General features: G+C 43.7%; 1 protein-coding gene and 1 non-coding gene across 5 annotated transcripts in view; both read left to right on the top strand.

The window, feature by feature from the left end:
* RUFY1 (RUN and FYVE domain containing 1) overlaps window positions 1-27,713 on the top strand; it is a 40,624-nt gene that overhangs the window by 7,449 nt on the left and 5,462 nt on the right. For 2 of the 4 annotated variants that reach the window (XM_039880258.1, XM_039880256.1), the window contains exons 2-14: window positions 427-600; window positions 1,953-2,070; window positions 4,404-4,505; window positions 5,282-5,405; window positions 9,932-9,993; window positions 11,843-11,908; window positions 14,405-14,474; window positions 16,843-16,944; window positions 17,678-17,794; window positions 19,093-19,260; window positions 24,138-24,235; window positions 24,992-25,111; window positions 25,643-25,772. In XM_039880258.1, the coding sequence (XP_039736192.1) occupies window positions 427-600; window positions 1,953-2,070; window positions 4,404-4,505; window positions 5,282-5,405; window positions 9,932-9,993; window positions 11,843-11,908; window positions 14,405-14,474; window positions 16,843-16,944; window positions 17,678-17,794; window positions 19,093-19,260; window positions 24,138-24,235; window positions 24,992-25,111; window positions 25,643-25,772 (1,451 nt within the window). Of the gene's footprint in view, window positions 1-124; window positions 251-426; window positions 601-1,952; window positions 2,071-4,403; window positions 4,506-5,281; window positions 5,406-9,931; window positions 9,994-11,842; window positions 11,909-14,404; window positions 14,475-16,842; window positions 16,945-17,677; window positions 17,795-19,092; window positions 19,261-24,137; window positions 24,236-24,991; window positions 25,112-25,642; window positions 25,773-27,713 lie in introns of those variants that run through there. The other 2 variants (XM_039880260.1, XM_039880257.1) reach the window with 2 other exon arrangements.
* On the top strand, window positions 20,095-20,213 carry LOC120616719 (5S ribosomal RNA). Its single transcript, XR_005656667.1, has one exon. It is a non-coding gene; the product is annotated as a 5S ribosomal RNA (ribosomal RNA).

Raw genomic sequence — 27,713 nt, 5'->3', positions numbered from 1 at the left:
CGAGCTCCGTGGGCGTGGCCTCGGGCTGGGCTCGCCCAATAGGAGCGTTCGGGGGCGGAACACTTTCCCAGCCCGCCCCTAGCTTGGGGTAGGGCCTCGCGGAGTTTGTGCTCTTCGGTGGGTTGGAAATGGGATGCCGCGTGTAAAAGAGGCCAATCGCGGCGAGTTTTGGTAGGGCCGTCGCCCTAGCAACCCGCAGAGCCGCGGGAGAGAGGCCTCTCGAGTCTGACCCAACGCCCAGGCTGTACAGGTGCGGCTGTCACCTCCAGGAATCCGGTACCGAGTGACTGCGACCCCCAGTTATCCGCACATCGGCGTTCCTGGCCCCCGCTTGGCTGGTCTTGCCTTCGTTGCCCTGCTTCCAACCTCCTCACCCTAGCACGCATTCAGTCCACTAACGAAGCTCTCCTCGCTTCTGCCCCACAGCTTCCAAGTGCCAGATGATGGAGGAGCGGGCCAACTTGATGCACATGATGAAACTCAGCATTAAGGTCTTGCTCCAGTCCGCCCTGAGCCTGGGCCGCAGCCTAGATGCTGAGCATGCCCCCTTGCAGCAATTCTTTGTGGTGATGGAGCACTGCCTCAAACATGGGCTGAAAGGTGAGCCTGGAGGGGGAGTGGGGAGGTCCAGACGGAGAAGACTGGGCCAGCTGTTGCTCAGCATGTATTCATCAGTGTCACACATTGTTCTGGCTGCTGGGATAACAGCAATGAACATAATAGACAAGGTCCCAGCCTACAAGACTCGACATTCTTGAGCAGCACTGTCCAATAGAAACTGCCATGCAAGCCACATGTGCAATTTTTAATGTTCAAGTAGCTACGTGAAAAAGAAAGTAAAAAGAAATAAGTGAAATTAATTTTTATGTTATATTTTATCGAACGAAATATATCTACAGAAATATCATTTTGACATAATCAGCATTAAAAAGCCTTATTAATGAGATTTTGTATTCTTTTTTATAGTAAGGCTTAAAAATCCACTGTGTGTTACATTTCAGCACATCTCAATTGTACTAGATACATTTCAAGTCCTCAGGAGTACATGTGGCTAGTAAGTACCTTGGACAGCGTAGTTCTAGAGGTGGAGACACAATAAATGGAGAAACAAACCAATGTAATTACAAAATGCTACAAATTCAAGGAAGTAAAATGAGTTAAATGATAGAGAATCATGGAAAACACATTTCAGCTAGGATTAGAGGGGAAGTTCTTTCCAGAGATGTGAAATTGTGAGCTGAGACCTACGGGAGGAGACAGCCATGCAAAGATATGGGGAAACCAAAACAACAACAAAACAGGTGCAGAGGTCCTCAGTGGGACCACCTTGTTTTGAGGAAGACACCAGGTAACTGAGGTGTGCTGAGGGGGCAAAAGTGAGGTCAGGGAAGTGGGAAGGGCTGAATCACGTAGGCCATTATAGATCAGGTGAGGAACTGGATTTTATCCTAAGAGTATTTGGAGGATTTTAAACGAGGGAAAAAACAAGACCTGGCTTAACATTTTTAAAAGAACTTCCAGCTATGTGGAGCACAGATTGTCAGAGTAGGGAGGTGACAATGTTAGGAGCAGGGAAACTCATTAGGAGATTATTGCAGCAGTTCAGATGAGCGATGGTGGTGGTGTTTGTTTGAAATCAAATATTGATTTCAGCATTGAGCAGGAAGGAGAAAGAGAAAGGATCTCACTAGTGATCATATGAGACACTTGTTTTATTTCATGGGCAAAAAATACTTGGAGAAACAGCATAGTAGGTACATCGGAGAGTCCCTGTCTCCAGAGGAAGGGAGAGCCCATTTCTTACCTGGCCTCTCCCTGTCCCCAGAACTAAATCAGAAGGATTAAGTGAAAAGATTAAATCTGAAGCATTCATGTGGCTTTTGAAAGAGACTGTGGGCCCCTGCAAGCATTTGCAACCTGTTTTCACAAATAACACTTGTTTTCCCTTTTAGTTAAGAAGAGTTTTATTGGCCAAAATAAATCTTTCTTTGGTCCTTTGGAACTGGTGGAGAAACTTTGCCCAGAAGCATCAGATATCGCCACTAGCGTCAGAAATCTGCCAGAATTAAAGTGAGTGAGAAGTCGTTACAGTGATTGGATGTTTCAAAAAACTCCCTCGTATTTACATATTTCTCAATTCCTTGCTGAAAAACATGTTTTATTTTAGAACAAAGTGTAGCATGAGCCACACTCTGCTTAGACTTTAGTCCAGCTCTGCTGCTCATTATCCAGATGCAAGATTTACCCCTTTCTGAGCCTCAGTTTCCTTTTCTTTAAAATGGAGACAGTGATTCCTGCTTGTAACACAAGGTCAAATAGGTTGCAAAGGCATTGTCACGTGAGGAGCCATGACAGAAGAAAAGGAGTCCATGTTACACTCCTGGAATTACTGCTTCCAATACATCAGGACAGTTTCCTGGATAATATGATTCAGGCCAGGTATTAGACTCCAAGACAATGGACATTTGTGAAAAGGCTGAGACTAACAAATCATTTGCCATGTCTGGATTTGCCCTTCGGGTCCCAATCATAGGCTCAAAATCAAAAACTGGACAGAACACAAAGAAAGTGCCATCATGGAGTCTGCATTTAGAAGGGGTCCTAGAGTTCCTTGGCCGATGCAACAGAGCCCCTGTGACTGTCCCGCCTCTGTCTGACCCTTCTTCTGAGGAGCCAGCTGGTTCCATTTTCAGGTGATAATAATAGCCAACATTGGCTAAGGGTGTGCCGTGTGCCAGGCATTATGCTAAGGACATTTCATTATCTCATTTAGTCATATACAAAAGCCTCTAGGAAAGCTGTTAGTATCCCCATTGACAAACATGGAAACTGAGACTTAGGACAGGTGAATAACTTGCCCAAGATCCCTTGGCAAGATGTGAATGGTGGCCAGGAAGAGGACACAGGTCTGTTCAACTCTGAAACCGCCCTAAATCCTGCTGAGACCTTTGCTGCGGAGCCCTGTGACATAAGCAAGTTGCGGGACATTGTAACACGTTAATTTTCTTTTTATAAAAAGGGAAAAAAATAAGAATTGATATTTGTTTTCATGTTCATAAAAGTGTTTTGGAAGTAAACTTAAACTAAAAACAGTATATCAATGTATAGGGAAGGGAAGCAGGGGAAAAACTTAAGTATTAAACTGTACATATTGTTTTGTGGCCTTTTTTCCATTTAATGTTAGATTTTTAAACCCTTTTCCATACCAAATACTCATCTACAACATCATTTTTGAAATGGGCACATAGCAGTCTATTGTACAGCTCATTTGTTTAATGTCCCTGTGGGCTTTGTAGTTGTCTTCAAATTCTCAGTATCCAAACAGTGCGGTGGTGACCACCCCCAAACTTACCTCTTATGGACATTCTAAACTATTCCCTAGGACACCTTACTAGATGCAGGGTTTGGGTAACCAGCAGCCATCAAATTGACTGCTAGACTTGTGCCAGTCTACACTCTCACTGAGCAGCATGTGTCAGTGCCCATTTTCCACATCATGTTAACATTAAACACCGTTTTTTCCTACTTTATTTCCTCTCCTTTTGACTCTGGTTTAACATCATTTATTTGTGGGGAGTGCGGAGTCGTTCAGAGCCTTTGCGTTGAAGTTAGATTAACCCTTCCAGGCCTGGCTCCTGCAACCACCCAGGACACACTGCAAGGCTTCAGGCCTGAGAGCCCCATCTGCTGCGGTGGCTCCACACTGTCCTGGATGTTACACATGTGGTTACTCTGCAGAGAACAGGATCTTCTTCTGAAACCATGTTAGATCTAAACTTGGGAGGCTTTTTTTCCTTCTAATGTTTAAAGCCGGCCTTTTCAAAATTACACCTCTGAGACTGGTTGCACAGCAGTGAGAATGTACTTAACACTACTGAACAATACACTTAAAAAGTAGATTTTATGTTATGTGTGTTTCACCACAATTTTTTTAAAATTGCACCTTTGAGTTAATGCCTTAGAAACCCTGTGAGACTTCAGCACTTAACAAGAACTAACAATGTTCTATCTATTAATCTTTTGAGAGACTATCTATTATACAAAGCTAATCTAATATTTCCTGGCTCCCTGTGAAATCTTATTAACATACTCAGAGTTTTATCTGATTGTATTTGTTCCAGAAATCAGACTTTTGTGGCTTAAGATTTTTTTTCTCTTTTGTCAGGAAAAACAAATACATGCCCATGATACAAAATTCAAACAGTACCCAAAGGTAGGCCATGAGCTGTGTCTTGGCCTTCCCAGACAGTGTACTCACCAGCCTCCAGAGCAGCTATTCTTACCACATTCTCTGCATTCACAAGTGTGAATATGTTTCTCTCTTTGGCTAAATCAGTTCTTTTTCTTTGTTTTCTGTTGTTATTGTTATGCCACAACAGTTCGATTCTCTCTTTGAATTCTAGGACAGCTGTGGGAAGGGGCAGAGCTTGGCTTTACCTCGCACTCATGCAAAAGAAACTGGCAGATTATCTGAAAGTGCTGATTGACAATAAACATCTCTTAAGGTATTTCATCACCTGTCTTTGCTTGTCTTTTGCTAAGGAATTCGAACATAGTTCTGTAGTTCATTTTAAATTAAACCAAGGGTCTATAAGGTACAGGGCTTTTATTCAAATTATTGTTTTCATACCATGGCCTCTTATTGAATGTATCTTTACATGATGAATACTGATTTCAAATATTTCTGTCCTTTGTACTTTGAGCACAGTTACACTGAGTAACTTTTGAGTTACAGATTTTGTCATCAGGAACTAATTCTTAAGACAATAAGTTCCCATGCATCCATCCACACACACACACAGTAGTGACCAAGCAGATCATTGGAGACCAGAAGCAGTCATAGGCAGGGGATGGAGCCCCAGTGCAAACTTCTGCAGTGACTGGCGGTAAGGAAATAAAAGCCACCAGTCTTGCCCCATGGGGCACATAGAAGAGGGAGGAATTTTATTCTTGGATGTGGGGGAACTGCGGGTTCCCACTTCTGTTGACCCGAGAGTAAGTGTAGAAATAGGAGCCAAGAGGAGATGAGAAGGACTGGAGTCTGGGGTCCCAATGTGGGAGTTACCCTTAGATAAGAGGCAGGGAGCCCATTCTAAGCCACAGGAACAGAGGCGAGGCCAGAAAAGAAACAGCAGCACTAGCAGCAGGAGAGAAATGAAAGGCCGAAGGAAATCCACCACCGAGGGAGCTTCTGGCAGCCAGACCACCAGCTGGGAAATGAAAATAGGGCTTGGTGGGTGGAGGCAGCACCTGAGCAGCCCCTGCCTTCAATCTCTTTCAGTGAGTTCTATGAACCCGAGGCACTGATGATGGAGGAAGAGGGGATGGTGATCGTCGGTCTGCTGGTGGGACTCAATGTACTAGATGCCAACCTCTGCTTAAAAGGGGAAGACTTGGATTCGCAGGTAAAGCAGCAATTTGGGCTCCATGTGAAATGCTTTCTTTAGGCCGGAGGATCTGCAGACAGTGCTGAACCTAAGAAGGGGACAAAGGGCGTCTGATAGAGGGCTGTGCGAGGCTGCGTGGGGCAGAGGGGGCATGGGATGAAGAGATTATGGGCAGAGGCACAGAGGTACACAGAAGCACAGCACATTTGGGAACAGAAAATGTTCCTCTGTGGCTGGGTTACAGGATGTTCCGTGAGTGAGGAGAAGTTGGAGGCCGGGCCCAGCTTTGGGCCATCAGTGCCATGCTAAAGGGCTTCACATTGTCCCTTGAGTTCTGGGAAGCTGATGGAGGTTTTCGAGCAGCAGACTGAAATGATCAGGCTGGGGTTTGAGAAGGATCACTCCAGCAACATTTAGGTCATGGCCGAGAGAGAGACAGCAAAAACATGGAGCAGGCACGTCTAGGAATCCCAAGGTTGGATGGGCAGCAGGGAGATAGAGTCAGGGGATTTGGGAAGTCAGGTTGATAAAATGGGGTGCAAAGGAAAGTAGTGAGGTACAGAGTACTTCGTGGGGTGGGGCAACCTTCTTAGGATGGTCTTTCCTCCTGCATGGGAGCAGGTGACAGGGGCTGAGGCCTGATCTTCTGGCGGTGGGGACTATAAAACTATCAGGGAGACAGACATCCTGACCCGTCCCTACCTCCAAGCCTCTTCAGGCCATTTGTAGCCATGGTTGGGCCGCTGCTTGGCCTTTTTCCCACCACGTATTTGGATCTGAAGAATCTAAAGCTTCAAGTCTTTTTTTTTTTTTTTTTTTTTTTTTTTTTTTTTTTTTGGCAACCTCTCCTTTCTTTTTTTTCAATAGTCTTGTGGTTTTTGCATGTTGAAAGTTTTTCAAAAAATGCAGAGATGTATATTTGAAAAGAAACTAAACATATAATCCCATTACTCAGAGACAGCAAATTCAGTGTTACATTTTGGTATACAGCCTTCTAGCATGTAAATAAGCAGGGGGGGTGTGTGTGAGAGAGAGAGAAAGATGTTTAGAGTTTCCTTTTTTTTATTAAACCAAAACATAATTATTCCAAGCACACTATTTTATAATTTTTTAATAGTATTTCTCACATAGCTCTCAATGTCACTAGAGATGTAAGCCATTTTAAATGGCTGCATAGTATTCCATTTTATGAATGTACCATAATCAATTTAATCAATACTTATTAACTTAGGGTGTTTCCACATTACAACAACAATATTATACACATCCTCATACCTCTTTGTACTCTTGTCCAATTATTTCCCTAAGACAAATTTAGGGATTGCTGCGTCAAAGTAGCCACATTCTGCATGAGTGCTATGTTGTTACAATGAACGTTCTTGGTCTTTTTCAGTCTGACAGACAAAACAATGCTTCTCAACTTTACATTTTTGAAAACTAGAGAGGTCAAGTATTTTTTTCACGTTTTATTTGCCATTGGTGGTTCAGCTTTTGTGACTACCTGTTTATATCTTTTGCCCATTTTTTCTGAGTTTTCCATCTTTGTTGTTTCCATCTTTCACTCCTTTGTTGCAGATTAAGGATATTAATTGTCTTTTGGGATTTTTTGTTGTAATTTTTTTTTCTGGTTTCTCAGAGTAGATTTTCTCTGGACTATATATATATATATATATATATATATATATATATATATATATATATTTGGCAATCAAATTTAATGGTTTTTTTCTTTATACCTTCTGAGGTATTCTGCTTAGAAGATCTTTCCCCATCAAAAAATTATTTTTTAAATCAACTGTGTGTTTGGTTTTTTACATTTAAATAATCTGCCTGTCACTCATTTTGACATAATGTGCAATGTGAGTCTAGATTTCTTTACAAATAGTAAACCAGTTTTCTCAATATCGTTGCGATGTTATTTTTCTACTAATTTGAAATTGCACCTTTATCATGTGTGAAATATCCATAATATGCTGAGGTTTATTTCTGGACTCTGTTTAGTCCCTGGATCTCATTATTCCTATGCCAGCAGCTCGGTCTTTTCATGAGTAGAGCCACATAGTATGCTTTACACTCTAATAGTGCACCTCTTGCCCACTTCATTATACCTCTTTTTCACATACAGTTCACATTGTCCATTCTGTCAGATGAACTTGAATATCATTTAGTCAAGTTCCGAAATAAATGCTGGGAATTTTATTAAATAATAGATGTGATCGAGCCCCCAACCTGTTCTTCAATGCAATGGCCTGTCATCTGTCATCATAAAGTATGAGTGTTTACTCTTGATGTCTGAGGAGTCTTCATGTTTAGAAAGTACTGTTTTATTCTAATTTACTTTGTATTTTTATTTAAAAACGTTGAATCTGTCAAATATTTTTTTTTGGCATCTATTGAAATGTCATATTTATCCTTAACCCATAAATATAATTGAATTAATTCATAGGTTTCCTGTTGTGATAGTTTGCCTGCATCTCTAAAATTAGCTCTGCTTTGTCACCCTGCATTATTCTTTGAGTGTCCTAGATTTAACATGCCTACGGTTTATTTGGGATTTTTATGTTTCCATTTATTAGTGACACTGTTCTGGATTTTTTCTGTACTATCTTTGTCACTTTCCTCTGTCAGCATTGTATAAACTTCATCAAATAAGCTGGATGATATTCTTCCTTTTTGTTGTTTTCCACAGCAGTTTATTAGAACAGGAATTATTTTTTTCTTCGAAGTTTTGTCAGAATGACCACTTCAGCTTTATGCCTTTTTTGATTCCAGTTCTTTGACCACATTAAGTTTTTTCATAGCTCTTGGTCAATTTATTGTCTTAGTCTTAAGTCTTAGGACAGTTTTTTAGTCATTTATATTTTTCTAGAAGTCATGTGTTTCATTCAGATCTGTTATATGAGCAGATTCTCTTACAGCTTCTTAAAAGCTCACCTTTCTCATTTGTAATATTGTGTACTTGCTAAATACTGATCATACTTGATGGAGGTCAATCTCTTTTTTTGAACTTAAAGAACCTGCTCTTGCTTTTATTAATCACTTCTCCTCTGGAAGGTGGGCTTTATTTGCTCTCTAATCCATTAATTTCTACTTCAGGTATTCTTATGCTTTCTATTGCTGGTGTTTTTCCAGTTGAATATATATGTATTTTTTTAATTTCAAAGAAAATGTATACTTGTTGGAAAAACTGGAGGAGGAAATCTTTCTAGAACTCTTTCTACTTTTTATGCATTTATGTACACATAGGTTTTGTTTTGGATTAAATCATTTCTGGTTTTCCATTTCTGTTTAACAAGTCAATGAGCACATAACCATAACAGTCTCTGTACCTCTCATAGTTGGGGGTTGATTGGGCTCAGCACGGCACTTCTTTCTTAAGAGCCACAGTGACTGCATGTAGTCAGTTGGTGGCCAGGGCAGAAATCACTAGAGGATTGCCGTCACTTGGCTGTCATCTGGACTGAGAGGCTCCATGGACTGGGGGCTTCTCAGCATCTCTGTCCAGATGTGGACTCTACACTTGGTCTCCAGCATGGTGGCTTCGAGGTGCCCATATTTCTCTCATGGCAGCTCAGAATTTCAAAGATACATGTGCTGGGAAGAAGCCTGCGTCGCCCCATTAACCTGGATGCAGTGGTCATAGCATCACTTCTGCTGCTTTCTAACATCAACACGGCACTGAGGCTGCCCAGGTTCAGGGGTGGGGACTATAGATCAGTAGGAGGTGTGACAGAGAAGTTGCAGAAACCATTCCACATAGCTCTGTCATTACCTTCAGTGGGTTACTATAAGGAGTTAGTGCTGGACTTACTCCTCTTTGGCCTAACATTTTATCTTGGCTCTTCTTTCTTGTTGTTGTGTATTCATCTACTCTGTTCTTTGCTATGGTCACCTCGGGGTCTACAATAGGACTAGTGATTGATTAAAACCTTTCTCCTATTTCAAATAGGAATGGCTCCACTTAGTCACGCTGCCAAGGATGGTGGCACACTAGGACCCTCACTCACTCTCTCTCAAATGCTTTATGTCCGGACAAAGACCTTGACGTTGAGCTATGTAGGGGGTCTTGGTCCTCCCTAGGTCCACACAGCAGCAGAGAATTTTCCCTGGAGTACCAATTGGGCCGTTTTGCCACAACCCGGGGAAAGGTAGGGTCAGTGTCAGCCAAGGCACCACTCTAGTCTAGAGGTCCAGGTCTCTCTCTCTCTCTTTTTTTTAATATTACTTTGTACCCAAAGAACTTCACTGATAAACAACTCGATTTTATTGAATAAAGACACAAATATAATCTTAACTAGGTGGTGGCAAAATCTCAGACTATTCCCTTACATTCTGATTTTTAGTAAGTTTTTCTTCTAGAAGATAGTGAGGTTGTTTTCCTCTTGGTTTGTTTGATTGCTGTTTTATAAAGCTGATTAGCCTAACTAAACATTTGTAGGAAAGAGATAGGAATGTAAATACCCAGAATTTTAAAAATCATAAGGTTTATGTGGAAAGTGGGAAAGTTATTTTTTATTTAAACTTGTGCATTTTGTTTGGATCAGGTTGGAGTGATCGATTTTTCCCTCTACCTTAAGGATGTGCAAGACCTGGAAGGAGGCAAAGAGTAAGTACTGCGTCATGCGCTGCTATTCTCCACGTTTTTAATGCAGTTCTGGCAAAGGATGCTACATTTGATTTTGCTTTATTTGAAATTTTAGTTTTTATTTAGCTGTTTTTAATTACAGAGGTAATACATTGATTTTCCCCTTGTTTAAGGAATTAAGCTCTCAGAATACAGAATACTAGTAAAATGTCCCCATTCACACTGTCCCCTTGTCCCCCTCTCAACCCTCCTCCCACCCCCTCCCTCAGAGGAAGCCACTCACATCTCCTTCCAAGCTTTTTTTAATGCCCACAGGTGTATCTTCATTGGTCCTGTATTTTGCTGCAGTTTGTTTGAATGTAAGTGGGATGGTACTAGTGTATCTATAGGTTGCCCTTGGACTTGTTCTTTGATCCCAGTGCATCTTGGATGTCTTTCATCCCTTGTGCAGTTCTTCCTATACTTGTTAACCAGAGCATTCTTTTAACAGAAGGTATCCTGGGGCAGTGGCGGGGGAGGCCAACAATGTAAATGACATGCTACCATTTACGTTATAATAAAAAAGAATATTCACCCAACCCTTTTTACATGTCATGCTTTGTGCTCATGGGCTATTTCTGGAGTGGCACATAGACCTGACAGTAGCACTGCCTGTGGAGATGATGAGAGGAGGGCATTTCAGGATAAACCCCTGGGTTGTGTTTGACTGCTTTACCCATGCATCTGTTACCTGTCTTTCAAACATCTCCCCCATCTCAGTGCCCTGGCAGCACACCTTACCAAGGACGGCACCAGTGGGAACCCCATTAATGCTTCATGCACCCTAAGTACAATGATTCACCTACTTTAAACTTAAACTATATTCTTAATGTCAAAAAAAAACTGGAAATAAACAGATTATCTATCAGTAAAGGAATAATTGAATGAATTATGGAACATCCATAATATTACATGTTGATATATCATGCAGACCTAACAAGAACAGGTTAGACCTACTGGTATAGTGGATTTAGGAGGATTTCCATGGGTATTATTCCCCCACCACCACCGCACACAGGTATTAATGAGTGAAAAATGTATGATACTAAGAAATATATATGTCTCATTTTTTAAAACAAACCCACAAGATCCCTAGCATATATTTTATATTTTAATTGCATATACTTTGTATATACGTGTGTGTATGTATACACACACAAGATGGATAAATAGTTAGTGATGATGATTATATGCATACATAGGATACTCACCAGGCTATGAGTTTGGGTCACCTGGGAGAGCTATGTAAGGGCAGAGCAGATAAAAGGAAAAAAAATGACAGCTCTGGAAAACAAGTGTGGTACCTGTGGCGTGAACCCGTGTAGAATGATCCTGCTTATGTACATCTGTACATATGTATGTGAAGAAAGGGTGAGGGGCGAACTTTAAAATGTTAAAGTTCTTTTTTTTAACCCAGACTAGTCAGCTTTGGGATTTGAAAAGTCACGCAGTCTCCTTTTCTGAGCCAGCCTTCCTCCACTATTACAAGGGCTGTTTCATCTGCCACCTCGAAGCTATTTGCATGTGGATGTTGGTGTTTTCTTTCACCTTGCACCCAATGGCATTCTCTCCTCTTCCCAAGTGCCCCGCCAGCCACAGGATTGAGGGCATGTGCAAGGAGCCTGCTGCTCTCAGGCGTGTGTTTCCACGTCTCCCAGGCCCGGTCTGCTGTCCTCCTGCCAGCCTTGCTCTGCAGACATTTCTGAGTTCTGACTATCTCTTGGTTTCCTGATGACATTGCGCCTCCTACAAGGAGATTGGAAGGTTGGGGGACAGTGGCAAAGTGTTAACCTTCAGTAAAAAGGATTTCTTTTTATGTTCTTTTTAAAAGGCACGAAAGAATTACTGATGTCCTTGATCAAAAAAATTATGTGGAAGAACTTAACCGGCACTTAAGGTAGGGCCGACTCCTTCCATGTCACAGTTCGTTCTTAGTACCAGATAATTGCTTCATGGAACTTTTTTGAGTTGCCATATATTTATAACTTTTTTTCCAAACCAAGAAAAAAAATTATCATTCCATGCTCACGTGTACAGGCTGTAGAAGTATGATTTTTTGGTAAAGAGCTTTGGAGAATTCTTTGGTTCTTTGTTTTGTGCAGTTATACAATTTAGAAAGTAAATGAATAAAACCTTGACTCTCCACCTGTCAGCCCCTTAGTTGGAAGTCATTGCCATGGAAAGCACTGTTGCCACTGGGAGGCAGCACAGATCCCCGAAGGGTGTTGGGGCAGCAATAAAGGGTTGGAAACCACAGGGCTCAACCTTCGAGAGCAGTTCAGTAGCCATAGTAGTCATCTTTCTCTTCATTTTGTATTTTAATGAGGAAGCTACCTCTGTGTCACATGAAACACTAGTCTCTGGAGGTGTTGGTGGGAACTTAGTGAGGATCATCGGTCCGGTGTGCTGGGGAACGCTGTCCTCTCTCTGAAGCCCCTCAGAGGGTGCACAGAGCACACTAGCAGTGCTTCACAGCAGCTGCCTCTCTGGCCCCAAAGCCAGTGAAACAGGCGAGGAGCTGGCACACCACATGTACCTAGGGCAGTGCGGCTCTGATTTCTCACATGTAATGTTGGCCATCACTTTGGATGACAGAGTCTTGATGAGTTCCTAGTTCATTGTGTTTTTATAAGGAACAGATGCTGGATTTTATCAAATGCCTTCTAGAATCTGTTCAGGCCTTGGTCCCCAACTCCCGGGCCACAGACCAATATCGGTCTGTGGCCTGTTAGGAACCAGCCCATACAGCAGGAGGTAAGCAGCAGGCTAGCGAGCGAAGCTTCATCTGTCTTTGAAGCCACTCCCCAGCGCTAGCGTCACCACCTCAGCTCCACCTCAGATCATCAGGCATTAGATTCTCGTAGGAGCACCGGTCCCTGGTGCCAAAAAGGTTGGGGACCGCCGTATTAAGGTAATCATACTCTTATCCCTTCATCTGTTCATGTGATCTATTTTATTAATGGATTTCTTCATCTTGAGCCATTCCTGTATCACAGGAATAAACTTACTTGATCACAGCCTTAGTAATTTAATTGTCTTCCGAACATGTCACCTGACCTAATTGTTATGTAGTTCTCTGCGGGTAGCATTGTGTCAGGGTCACGCAACTTCACGGAATGAGTTAGGGAGCTTGGCCTTATTTCAAGGTCTGGGAACACCCACCAGCATGTGGGCATGCTTTGCTCCTGGGACATTTGGAGCTCAGAGCCAATATGGAGATGCAACCTTGCCAGCATCTCATTTTTCCCTCAGTTGTTAATACAGCTAGGTTTTCTTCTCTGCAGGATCTGTCTTTTTTGGTAATTTATGTTTTCTAAGAAAAATATAAATTTTATTAATATTTCCTAAGTTATACAGTTGTTATATAACTGACAAGTTTATAACCTTAAACTTTTAATTCCCTCCATATCTTCTGTTTTGTTCCCTTTTTCATTTTGTGTTGTTGTATTTTCATTTTTGTTTCACTCAGCATTTTTCTGGGATGGGAGCGTGAATCAAACCATCTTATTGAATGGCCTCGGGGGAGGGTCAAAGGGCTGGAAGGACCATGAGATCCAGCATCTTTGGCCAGGCCTAATCTCCCCAGCTTCATGGTGCCAAATGCTCCCTCCGGCTTTGAGCCCCACCTCACTAGCTGAGCATGTTTCTGGGCCCCCCCTTGCAGGCAGAAGGCCCCGGTTTGGGCAGGAGGGTCTGTCGCCTCAGGTGCAGCTCTGGAGCCAGACCACCTGGGCTTAGGTCCTGGGACCCCCTCAGAAGGGATGTGAACTTGAGTGAGTTTTCAGTACAAAGTTATGGCTCTTGCCTGTAAAGTAGGTGAACAATAAGATTTACCTCACAGAATTTTAGGGAGCATTGCAAGAGACGATAACCTTAAGGTGCTTAGAACACATAGGGCCTGGCATGTTGTACCATGTGGCTGCTGTGGTTATTGCTAGTGTCACTTATCAAGTCTACATTAGCTTGTTCCATATTTTTCAGTATGAAAGTGTACATATTGAAGAATATTTGAAAAATGGGGCAAAATATATGATTTCAAAATCACCTTTGACTCTGCTACCCAAAAATATCAATATCTTGTCATGAATATTACTTTAGATCTATGACTGCTACACATTTTGGTTCCTATTTATTGTGTTGGGGGAAAAAAACTATTTTCTTTCCAGTTGACTAAAAAAATTGGTAGCATATTTTGGGGAGGAAGCTGAAAACTTTGCAATAAATGTATACACTCGTGTGTGTATATACATAGTTAGAATTCTCACCTCTGGGTTCATTAGAGACCCTTTGCCTCTCCACTTCATACAGGAAGTCTAGTCATCGCTTATTGTCATACAGGGTGGGAAAACAGCTATTATAAGTTCACGTTTACTTAATGTTGTATTTTCTATAGCTGCACAGTTGGGGATCTTCAAACCAAGATAGACAGCTTGGAAAAGACTAATTCAAAGCTTCAAGAAGAGGTTTGTAATTTATTGAAATTCTTAAAAGAGACCAGCCCACAGTTAAGAGAGACGGCGTAATTGGTGTGTGTGGCCAGAGCCTCTCACTGGTCGGAATGGGAACGGTTGGCCTGGGTTGAGCTGCACAGGGGACAGGCCCCCCCACAATGTGTCTGTTCAGCCCTGTGCAGGGCTCCCACAGTCCAGCGCAGCCGACCGTGAGCCAGTTCTCGGTGACTTTGGTTTTATGACTTGACAGTGACCCTCACTGGACAGCGTAGCTCCTAGGGTGGACATGCCCTCTCTTCCTCGTCCCCACCTTCCCTGTGGTGCACTAGCTCCCTGCTGCCGGGAGGGCTCAGGTCTGCTCCAAGGTCCGAGCACCCTCACCAACCCCTCCTGTGTTTCGGCCTCTCCAGAGCATGGAGCCAGTCTCCCCACAGTGTGGTCTTTCTCTGCTTTCTCACTAGGAAGAGAGAGATGAGAGGACAGGAAGAAGGCTCGCTGCCTGCTGCCCGGCAGTCCCCTTGGTGGACACGTCTGGTCTCCCGTTAGCAGGAGGGGGGTTGCCCCGCCTTTCTGAGGCTTTCCACAGGTAGCGGTCCCCGGCTGCTCGGGCCTCCCCATCAAGTGTCGCTGGGGAGGAGCGGGCTGTGAGGGGCCCGGGGAGCGGATCCCCGCTGTGTACAGGCAGGTGACAGCCCAGAGTTGCAGAGCACATCTTTGGGATGGAGGACCCAGTGTAAGGTCCACTTTCAACTGACTGCTCTCTCCTGAGAGGTCAGCTTTGTGTGAGGAGAGGGACAGCAAAAGGCGACATCCATAGAAAGGGTCACAGGAGCTGCCTCACCACACTTGGAGCTGGAGGGCTCGCCTTCACCATGGACGGTGGCCTTTGGGCCTCCAGTTAGGTGACCAGTGTTTGAATTCTCATCCCCAAATTGGATGGTAATTCATACCTTACACTATTATTGGAAAGATTAAATTAGAGTAATATTACATAAATGTGCCTAATACAGCACTTGGCATGTGGAAGTCACTGGGGAGATGTTCGTTGATTTTAGGACAAGCAGATTCACTCTGTTCTCCCAGAGGAAGCGACAGGCTTTGAGAGAAGGCCTAATTTAGCTTTTGAAACTAAACAACTGGGTTATTTTTTTCTTCAAAGGCAAACAATTGTAATAGAAAATGTACTTTAAAGAAAAGCGTACCCCGCTTCCGGGTGCACTCTCTGCATCTTCAGAGAGTGGAACGGGAATTAGTTTATGAATTTGGCCGCATTTTCCCTTGTAGCAACTGGCACCTCCTGTAAAGACTTCAGGTCCTTACTGGGCACAGCGGTGGTGTTTAGAAACCCAGTTCTGAGTTCTGAGTTCTGAGTCTGAGCAGACACAGACACTGTTGGCTGGGAGGAGATGAGGAGCCCAGTGCGTCACAGCCCGTTAGTGAATGGTGCTGGCAGCACAGCCCAGGACCACGGGCAGACGTCTCGCTTCTTGCTCCTTCTCCAGCCTCACCTTCTCTCCTGGCTGCATTCAGAGCTGCATAAGGAAGGGTTGGTCTGTGCACTTCTCTGCCTTGCCTCTCCTGATAGCCTCCCCTCAAGCAGGTCCACGGGGCATCCTGCTTCTGTACGCTTCTCGAAACTATGATAACTCATTCAGGAAAGGGATGATGTCCTCCTCAGTCACGTCTTTGATGGTGTGGTTGTGATTTCTACCCCAGAATTCTTTCGTTTTCCCTCTTGTGATGAAATACCTTTTTGCTCATTGGCTAGAAAAACTGAAAAGAATGAAGAATCAGAAAAAAAGCCCATTATTCCTTGGCTAAGTGACAGCTGTTTTTATCATGTGGTATATAAAGTCCCCATCTTTTCTTAAGGGTTTTTAACATAGTTGCTTTTTGTTAGTTAGGGATGAGAAGATAGTATATAACCTATTTCATTTCCATATTGATATTGTAAGTATGTTCTCAAGTTATTAAAAGCTTTACAAACATGTTAATAACTACATATTTGTTTTATGCTTCCACTATAAATTATTAAACCATTTCCCTAATATTGGATATTCAGGCTGTTTCTAACACTTTGTGTCTAAATCTTTGCCCACATTATATAATATTTTATTTTTGTAAAAGGAGAAAATTTGGCAAGGGCAGAGATGGGTAGGAGTGGGAGAGAGATTTTACTATATACATTTTTATTTTTTTGGAATTTTGTACCATGTGACCATATTACCTATTCAAAATAAGGAAATAAAATTTTAAAAAATATCAAATATCAAATAAGTGAAAATATATCATTGATTGTGAAAATGTCAAATGTTAGATTTTAATTTGAAGAGTAAGATTTATTGTGATGTTAAGAAATATAAAAATCTTTTTTAATCAGCTTTCAGCTGCAACAGACCGGATTTGTTCACTTCAAGAAGAACAGCAACAATTAAGAGAACAAAATGAATTAATTCGTGAAAGAAGTGAAAAGAGTGTAGAAGTAAGCAATCGACCTCACAATTGGGCAGCATGTTTCTCAGACACGTCCGTCACAAACCTCAAAGTCATGGTTTAATAATGACCCAGTCCTCAGAAAGTGCCTCCTTCTGCTGTGCCCTCCCTTGTTACTCTCAGGCCACCTGGACCACTTGGGGTTTGCCAGAACCACAGCTTCCTCACCTTTGGGCCTTTGCACGTGAAGTTCCTGTGTAGTCTTCACCTTCCAGTCACGTGCCGGGTCCTCTGTGACGCCGCCCCCAGCGCCATCCCTGCACCTGGACCCTCCTTCTCCCGTGTTCCCATCGCCCTGTGCACCTCCCTCCTTGTAGAAACCATTGGCCATTTTGTAGAATTGCAGGCTTGCAGCTGTCTCACCTAATGACTTGCTGATAGAGACTATATCTGATTCATCTCAAAATCTACCCAGTGCTAAAAATATGATTGATAAATACTGAGTGATGGGGGCCTTTCCCACTCAGAATGATTGTTCTGTTTAAAAGAAAAGTAAATATAAATTGTTTTCTGAACCTAAATTTTCTTTTAAAAAATCTTTTGGCTTGTTCTCATCCTCAAAGATATTTCAAAATATCTTTAAAATTTTAACTTTTTTCTATTAGGCTTAAAAATTGAAATCATGCTGTACTTTTTTAAATTATGGTATATTTTTAAATACTTTGCAGTTAACTTGCTTTCCATAAGCAAACCTTTCCTCTGGGTGTTCTTCTTGGATACAGATAACAAAGCAGGATACAAAAGTTGAGCTGGAGACTTACAAGCAAACTCGGCAAGGTCTGGATGAGATGTACAGCGACGTGTGGAAGCAGCTGAAGGAGGAGAAGAAAGTCCGCTTGGTGAGTGTCTTTATTTTTTCAATTTTTTTTATTTTGAATTTTTTTTTATGGTGACATTGGTTAACGAAATCTAGTAAGTTTCAGCTGTACACTTTAATAGTAAGGCATATATATATATATCTACACTGTGTGTTCACCCCCCTAGTTAGATTTCTTTCTGTCACCACATATATGACACCCTTTACCCCGTCTACCCCGCTCCCCCCACCCCGTACCCTCTGGTAACCATATGGACATAGTCTATTGTCCATGTCCATGAGTCTCTGTTTGTTTGTCCTGTTCATTTGTTGCTTTTAGGTTTATATCCCACATACAAGTGATACCATGTGATTTTCAATTTTTTCTGTCTGGCTTATTTCATTTAGCATGATCATCTCGAGGTCCATCCATGTTGTCACAAATGGCAGTATCTCATCTCTTCTTATGGTTGAGTAATATTCCATTGTATATTTGTACCATAGTTTCTTTATCCAATCATCTATTATAGGACACTTTGATTCCTTCCATGTCCTATCTATGGTGAATGTCTTTAGAAAGGGTTCCCCAGAAGCCCCGTAAGTTATTTCAGTCAGTGCTTTTCACATCTGTGCTTAAACCTGCTGACACTCACAGAAAATCCAAAATTGTCCCTTTAAAAAAAAAAAAAGCTATGTTTACCAGCCCATTCTGCATTGTCACTTATATTTTTTTCAATTTTATAAACCTTTTTCAGAAATTGCTGTGAAACCAGATGCCTGGTCTCTTTGACAGTACATTTCCCTCAGTCAGAGCCTCTAGTCTGTTTATTTTGGCCCAAGCTACATGTCAGTGACTTTATTTACTGTTTGTTAATAAACAAACAGTTCTTGTACCTGCTTTGACTGGATGTGGAGAACATGTCTCCTGAATTGTCCAGGACAGAACTGCTTCAAAATTGTTACATCTTTTTTGCCATAAATTAGCAAACCATTCCAGAAATTCTAACATTGCAACATCAAATGGCTTTAGCACTGAAACAAGACAGATACTCTTTCAGGCCATGGGCTCTGATCCTAGAGTTTGAAGAACAGGGCTGCTGGGCCTCTAGGCTCATATTGCCATCTACCAGCTTTTGTCTACTTGATGCAGAGCCAATTGTCATTGTAAAATGAGAAAAGGGAAAAAGCTTAATCCACTTATGCTTTAGACAGACTTTTCTAAATCTCCCTAACCTGTTCTGACTTTGGTTTACATTTTAGGTGTTTCCCAGGATATAACCCCAGTAAAACCATTTCTATGACTTACTTTAGTAATATTTTCCTTGTTACTGTTATTTTAAGGAACTAGAAAAAGAACTGGAGTTACAAATCGGAATGAAAACCGAAATGGAAATTGCGATGAAGTTACTGGAAAAGGACACCCACGAGAAGCAGGACACTCTGGTTGCCCTCCGCCAGCAGCTGGAAGAAGTCAAAGCGATTAATCTGCAAATGTTCCACAAAGTTCAGGTGGGGATTGGCTTTGTGTCCACGTCACAACCTGGTTCCCTGTTGCCGTCTACAACGGTCAAGCTTGTAACAGACTCCCGTTCAGTCTTATCACAGTCTGCTTTTCAGTCTTCCGTCATTCCTCCTGCAGAAAGAGAGACTAGACACATCTTTGAGGTCCTGGTGTGTGGCAGACCTGATCCGAGGCCCTACACAATGTTATTGCATTTATTTTATTTGAGTCTCCCAGCAGTCCCTGAGAAAGTTTATAAAATGGGGAAAATGTGACAAGGCAGAACTGAGCGGCTAAATCACATGCCCCTGGTGACACAGGTCATAAATAGAACTGAAATCGAACTGTGTCTTTTGATTCCAAACCTTACCCTTCTCCCTGCTGTCTGTTTCCTTCTGCTTCAGTGGCTATTGTTTACCCCCACGAAATGGAGAAATAGATTAATGATAGAAGTTGGTATCGTCTTTTCAAGGTTTGCCATTAAATTAATCTTGCTGAGTCTCCAGGCCACACAAGCCACTTACTTCACCTCACCTGTCATTTCAGAGTGGTCAAGGGAGCTATCTCAGACAGAATCCGCCATGCCAGAGTTTGAAAGATAGCATTTAAAACTGTCAGGCTTCCTTGCCCAGAAGCTATCCAGAAGGATCTCATTCTGTATCCTTCTCAAAACTTTTCTTTTTGAAGTTCTGTTTCCTATTTTATTGCCAAAATAGTCTCACTTCCTTTTCCATAGATGTGGTTTCAGTCTCACTTGCAGTAACATCATCGTCAAAGACAATGTGAGTGCAGAGTTTAAGTAAACTGTTATTTTGTCCTGTCTTTTTAAAATGTACATGATCGTCTACGGCCGTGCCACCCTGAATAAGCCTGATCCCGTCTGATCTCGGAAGCTAAGCAGGGTTGGGCCTGGTTAGTACTTGGATGGGAGACCACCTTGGAAGACCAGGTGCCGTAGGTGTAAAAAATAAAAAATAAGGGATTGTAAGCTGACAAGGTCCTTGCAATTGGTGAAGTCAACCAAGGGTTGCCTCGCCTAAAATAAAAATTTACATGATCATATTATAATAGCAACAGTGAAAATGGAAGTAAAAAGACAAAAGGAGAAAAAGAGTTTCACCCTCCTAACAAATTATCTGTTTTAATTTTTTCATGTTTTCTTCTGGTTTGGGTCAGTATATAGACAGAATGTGAAAGTATGTTAGGGTAAACTAAACTACCCTACTAACTTAGCAGATCCTAAAATAGAATGGCTTAAAACTATGAAAGTTTGTGTCTGTTACATAATAGCTCCAAGGAGAGCATCAGGGACCCAGGCTAATGGCAGCTCCAGCTCTCAAGGCCACTCTTATTGTCATCATTCTTGTCAGTGAAAGGTGGGCGTGAGAAGCAAAAGTCCAGCGCCAGGATTCTTGCTCAAACCGTGAGACACAGTAGCACACACCCTGCCATTCTATCACACAGAGCAGGGCTAGTCAGCCAGTCTTCTCCAGGCCCTGCATCCTCAAAATCTGCACCCCCCCCTGGGCCTTGGGCAGCAGTCCCCATTGGGTCACATGGCCTGTGTTTGAACCAGAATACCCTCTGTCCTTCTCACATTAACCTGGCCCTCCCAGCAGCAAATGGTAGAGCATAAATGGGGTAACCACAGAGAAGTGCCTGTTTGGACAGGGAAACAAGGAGAACAGCCCATGACAATCACACATCCCCTGGGCAGGAAGTGTGAAGGCTGCCCAGTGGTCAGGGGCACCTTTTCTTAGCCTGTCTGGCTACCCTGCTTTTGCCTTCTAAAGAACTTGTCAACCTTCCCATGTGGCCCCTGAGAGGTCTACCATCATCTGTGGCACATCTGTGGCACATTAGAGGGTTCTTGGGAAGAACAGCATTCGGCAGCTACACAGCTTTTATGGCCAGCTTCTTAGGTCAGTTTGCCGGCCTGGGCGATGTATTAGGGGTCAGCTACAGATAATTTTCAGGCCTGGCTCGTGGTTTTGACAATACATGTCCTCAGTCATAGCCTCTGGACTGTTTATTTCCATTCTCCGTGTGTCAATGACCACAGTTTATCGATTGATTTATTAAGCACAGTTGTTGTGCCTGCTTCATTTCCTTGCTCTATCAGCCTCTCCCTCTCCTATTGCTGTCCAGGCATCCTCACCCAACCTCTCCTGCAGGGCGTCGGGGGCCTCCACTGCTCGGTCTTCAGTCTCACTTCTCTCAGGGTCAGAAGCAGCTTGCTTTTCTCAGCTGTGAGGCCCCCGCCTTTGGCCTCTCTGTCCTGGTCCATCTCTCTGCAAACCCCTTGCATGCCTTGCTTGTTCAAACCGCTGGAACCATGGCACAGCTGGCACAGATTCTGTTTTCTGAGTTTAGGCAAGTGACAGTTTTACTGTTTGCCATAACTAACAAGGGTCACCAGCTCTCACCTGCTTGACAGTGCCAGACCCCTGACTGCTGAGTCGGTGCTGCATGCGTTAGACTTCCTGTGGCGGCCCCGGCCCCGGCCCCACACCCTCTGGTAGTTCCTGTTTTCGCTTTTCACCCTCCCCCCAGGCTTCACATGCACAGGGGTCAGATGTGTCCCTCAGTATGGGACACATTATAATAAAAGATCTCTCATTTTCTCATTTTCCTTTATTCTCAATCCCAACTCTCATCTTCTTTCCTCTATACCAACAATCTAAAGTGTTCATACTTGTCATTCTAAAACATCTTGTATCATTTTGAGTACGTGAATTTTTTTAATTTTAATTATAGTTGACATATATTGGTTTCAGGTGTACGGCATAGTGATTAGACCTTACAAGATGATCCCGCAATACCTGTCATTTCAGAGTGGTCAAGCCTGGCACCATACATAGTTACGACAATATTACTAATGATTTTCTCCATACTGTACTTTGCACCCCCATGACTATTTTGTAACTGCCAGTTTGTACTTCTTAATCTGGTTCCCTTTTTCACTCAGCCCCTAACCTCCTTTCTATCTGGCAACCATCAATTCATTCTCTGTATCTGATTTTGTTTCTGTTTTGTTTCTTGGTTTATTTTGTGTTTTAGATTCTGCATATAAGTGGAATCCTGTGTCTTCATATAAGTGAAATATTTGCCTTTCTCTGCCTGACTTATTTCACTAAGCATACCATTCTCTAGGTCCATCCATTTTGTCGCAAATGATAAAATTTCATTTTCTTTATGGCTGAGTAATATCTCATTGTATATATGTTCCACTTCTTTATCTATTTATCTATTGATGGACGCAGGTTGCTTCTATATCTTGGCTATTGTAAATAATGCTGCAGTGAACACAGGGATGCATATATCTTTTTAAATTAGTGTTTTAGATTTCTTGTTATCAATGCCCAGAAATGGGATTGCTGGGTCATAAGGGAGTAGTATTTTTATTTTTTTGAGGAAACTCCATACTGTTTTCCATAGTGGCTGCACCAATTTGCAGTCCTACCAACAGTGCTCGAGGGTTCCCTTCTTTCCACATCCTCGCCACCACTTTTTGTTTGTCAATTTTTTGATAATAGCAGTGCTAACGTGTGTGAGGTGATACCTCATTGTGGTTTCAATTTGCATTTCTCTAATAATAAGTGACATTGAGCATCTTTTCACCTGTCTATTGTCATATGTATGTCTTCTTTGGAGAAATGGCTATCCGGATCCTCTGTTCATTCTTTAATCAGATTGTTTGTCTTTTGGGTATTAAGTTGTATGAATTCTATGTATATTTTGGATATTTACCCCTTATCAGAGGTGTCATTTGCCAATATCGCCTCTCATTCAGTTGGTTGCCTCAAACAAATTAACAAAACAAAAACAAACTCATAGACACAGACCACGGTATGATGGTTACCGGAGGGAAGGGATGATAGAGGGAGGGTGAAAAGGGAAAAGGGGATCAAACATATGGTGACGGACAGAAACTAGACTTCGGGTGGGGAGCATGCAATAGAGTACACAGATGTCAAATTATAATCTTGTACACCTGAAAATTATATAATGTTATTAACCGATATTATTATAATACATTTTATTTAAAAAACAATTTTTTTAAGTTAAAAATTACCTTCAAGTACTGCTTTAGCTGTGGCCCTCAAATTTTGACAAAAATATTTCATCTAAGAAGTACAGTTTTCATTTTAGCATCTCTGAAATTAAGATTTTATCTTTTAGTTAGTGGCATGACATGTTTCCAGTAGCAGTTTTTTTCTTTTTAGTGATTTATAGAATTTGAGTACATCTTAACGTTAATGTCTGATTTTGTTACATTAAGGTCAGAAAATACAGTCTGTATATTATCTCCTAGGAATTTATTAGGACTTGCTTCTGTCTTCAGCCTTTCTGTGCCCTTTTATTTTAAGAGCCGCAGACACCCCAGAACACAGTGCTTTTTTGTCCCGTCCTGGGCACTCAGAATGTGCCACGGTTAAAAGCCTGGGCTCAGGAAGTCACACAGTCTTGGGTATGGACTCAGCTTCCCCCGCATTTGCACACAAACCTTCACCCAGGTGCCTTCCCTTTTTGAGCCTCCCTTCTTGTTCAGAGAAGTGAGCTAACAACCCCACAGTGAGAGCCTTGCAGGATCACATGAGCTCACGAGTGTGCCGGCACATGCGAACAGCTCCAGCTGAATCAGATCCAACTCTAAAGGTCCTTTTCGAAAAGGACCCTGGACCTTCAGAGGAAACAAAAGCTTCGCTGCCTCCCTCTTTGCCGCTCTTTCTGTTGGTAGCGCTGAGAGCCTTGATCCGGCAAGGGCTCTGGGGAAGAACAGCAATTAACCAAACACTCTTGAAAGTGTTATGAAAGTACCAAACCCTACTTAACTGGGCATGAGGGAAACGCAGAGCCTTACCCCCTTGCCTTGCTTTTGCAGGATGCAGAGAGCAGTTTACAGCAAAAGAATGAAACCATCACATCTCTTGAAGAAAAAATCAATCAGGTTATGTCCAGCATGAAACAAATGGAACAAAGGTAACCACTCTCCCCCATCAGGTGATCCCCAGAATGTGTGAGCATTCTCTAGACCTGGGGATTTAGAATCTCTCTCAAAAGTACAGATTGGTTGGGATGGCTAACCTTCGGTCTGTGGCCTTGCCCAGCAAGAGGGCTCGATTCCCCACTTGCCTAAGCGTGTAGTCACTTAATCAGCCTTTGGGCTGCTGTGTCACATTGACCTGTCAGGGAGTCAGGACTCTACAGTGAGCTCCTTGTCACTATCATATTTAAATATCAGATTAGTAGCGGATCAGAATAGAGTCTAGAAAGAGACCCACACAAACATGGGCAACTGATTTTTTACAAAAGTGCAAAAGCAGATAAACAAACAGGAACTCTGTACACTGAAGTAGCGCTCAGCTATAGAAGGAGTGAACCACCGCTACACACAAACACGTGGATTGATCTCAAATTTATTATGCTGAGAGAAAAAAGTCTCAGAGGTTGTATGAAGTATAATTCCATTTCCACAACATTCTAGAAAAGACAAAGCCATGGTGTCAGCAGTTACCAGGGATCAGGGGTGGCAAAAGCGTGTGGCTTCTGGGGGCAGCACCAGGGAGTGTCCTGGGGTGACTATGCTGTCCTTGTAGCCGTGGTGATTAAAACTCATGGACTGCACACATACATGAGCCAGTTTTACTGTGGACTTAAAGGAAAATCTCAAGCCAGCATGAATATGAGAAACTCCTGCCTTAGTCTTGCCTTACGAAGCTCTGCCATCTGGCCCAGGGTGCAGCACTCAGAGAGGGCGAGGCAGGGCGCTGAGGCACGGAGCCACGAGCTGCAGCGGGAGCTGGGCGGCAGGAGCCATGAGCTTCAGCGGGAGCTGTCCCAGGCACATGGGCACTGGTAAGGCACCAGCCCACATGTCCTGAGCCAAGGCCGGGGTGGGGTGGAGCGTGTGCTCTTAGTGAAAGTGACAGAGCCAACAGAGCACCGGCCCCAAAGGGTTCGGGACTGTCCCCAGGGCTGCTCAGTTGAGGTGCACTCCTGACCCTCGGTTCCCACCCTGTCTCCTGGTCTCCTTCCTGGTCAGCTCACTCTGAGAGGGAAGGCAGCATAAGCATTGTGCGCTTTGTCCCCTCCTCTCTGGCGAGTTATGCATGTGCTCGGGTGTGTGAGAGCTCACTCCTTTCTCTCCATCGCTGACCGGCCAGGTGTGCCACTTGCCTTCTCCCACATGTCCCTGGTCTTCCTTACAGAGCCGCAGGGGACCCTGGGGAGAGGGGGCCCTGTTTCCATGCTTTGTTGAAGGGCCTGGAGGCCCACGTGGCACCTCAGAATCCCATGACTTCCCCATTTCCTGGGCAGTGAACTGGGTTGTGAATTTTCCGGGGAAATGTCTCATCAAGGCTCATTCACATTTGTTTTGGGAAACAGCTCAAGCCTAGAGAAAGAGCTGAAATCTGAGAAAGAGCAAAGACAGGCCCTGCAGCGAGAACTGCAGCATGAGAAAGACACCTCGTCCCTCCTCCGAACAGAGCTGCAGCAAGTGGAAGGATTAAAAAAGGTGAGGCAGACTCTCCTTGGGAGGAAAAGAGCTTTCAGCATCTCCAGGAAGTTCTGCTCAAGAGCCTGTCGGCACACTCGGCCCCAACACCAGCAGCTTGGGGCCTGGGAGTGCTGTCCCTGCACCCTCATAGCCTGTCCCTACAGTGCAGCGGAGTGATCTGAGAGTGGCAGGCTGAAACTGACAGGATGAGCAAGGCATAGCCGAGCAGATTGGGGCCGACACACCAAGACATGCAAGGCTCGCTCGTCGTGGAGACGCAGAAAGAAGGCAGCGTGGCTGCAGGGTGTCGGGCAGAGGGAGGAGGCGCTGGGGCTGAGGCCTTGGGCAGACAGAGCTGACCGGGGCCTTCAGAGCTATGAACGAACTCCGCTTTAAGACCATCACCTGCACTTGTGTGCAGAGCGGGTAGTGAGCTGGCAAGAGAGAAAACTGGGAGTAACTGGTAAACATGGTCCACAAATGCCAGACCTTCACCTGAGGTGGGTCGACCACTCTGCCAAGGGCCAGGGATCCTGAGTCCCAAGACCCACCTGGTCCTGGGCCATCCCTGGGAAGCCGACTGGACCAGGGCCCTAAGTCTCCCTTAGAGTAGACCCAGAGGCACTTTGCCCCTCTGGAGGCCTTGCCTCATCTAAAGGTGTGTCCTAGATCCTGTGGTGAAGCTACAGAGAGCAAGGATGTGGGGGTGCCACCATGGCATTGTCATCTGGTTGTGGAGAGGTACTTCTCATGAAATCCAGTCAGTCTGCAGTTCTTCCCAGACTATAAAATCACCAAGCATCTCCCCAGAAGGCAGGAGGAGTCTGGCAGTTCTGGTTACAGCAGGCTGCCGCGTGGCGGGTTAGGGATGCCTCTGGCCTCCATGGCTTTTCCGGGTGGCACTGGTACCAGGCTCAGGGGACTGCCAAGCCGCAGGTGGCTTCCCACACATCACCTTCTCCGGAGGAGGATCACTGGGGCTAGGACAGTGGTAGTGGGTACCCCCACATGATTTAGTTTCTGTTGCAGAAGTGCCTAGCGCCTCTCATGAGAGCCTCCTAGGGATTGCTAGGGGTGGGGATCGCTAAGGAGGGGACAGGTACCTAAGGGCCACTCAGGCTTGGAGAGAGGAGGAGAGGAAACAGAGGGCAGAAGAGGACTTCTAGAAAGTTCTGCCACATCATGGAACAGGCCCTCTTTACTCCGCTTCAAAATACTTTGGCCTAAGGTTTGAATTCCGCACCCTCTCTTCACCACATGCACAAAAATAAAGTGACGTGTCTAACATCACCGGTCTGTCTTGGTGCCGTGTGCCTGAGTGAACCCCACCGCTGCCCACGGTCAGCCCTGGACCCAACTTGCCATTCTGCTCTTCGTCTTGGGCCTCATCAGCCTGTGCCTTGCAGGCATACCGGCCCCAGATTACACACATCAACATTGTCATCCCCTCGCGAGCCTTGCTCCCCAAGCGCATGGCTCATACACAGGGTCTCGCTTCCAGGTCTTGCCACACTCTGGCCATGGTGAGACCCCAGATCTTGGCCTCCATCAGTCTTGCTCATCCATTCTCAAGAACTGTGACCAGCTCCTTGCAAAGAGTTTATTCAGTAAACCAGCTCTTTACTGATGTAAGCTTCATATGATTTTGCCAAGCTCCATCTGTGTATTTTTTGAGGTAGTTGTATGTATTTTTTTTTAAATCTTTTAATAGAAATTCAGACAAAGCTTTGTTTGCCCTGTGAGGGGGACTGTTCTGGATATGCCTGGTGAACACAGCCGCTTCCTTCCCACATCTCCGTCCCTGCTGCAGAGCTGCTCACCTCCCTGTCACTCATTCTGGAGAACCCTTGAAAGAAGTTAACACAACAAAACTACCTTTTGCTCCTAGAAAATATTCTGACCTACTTGTCGCTGTGATTGCTAAACCTTAAAAAAGGACTTTGTCAATCATGTGGTTTG

This window comes from Pteropus medius, unplaced genomic scaffold (genome assembly GCF_902729225.1).
Source record: "Pteropus medius unplaced genomic scaffold, Ma_sr-lr_union100, whole genome shotgun sequence".
In the NCBI taxonomy this organism is placed as follows: domain Eukaryota; kingdom Metazoa; phylum Chordata; class Mammalia; order Chiroptera; family Pteropodidae; genus Pteropus; species Pteropus medius.
Note: the sequence above shows the minus strand (reverse complement) of the source record. Positions and strands in the feature narration are given on the sequence as shown.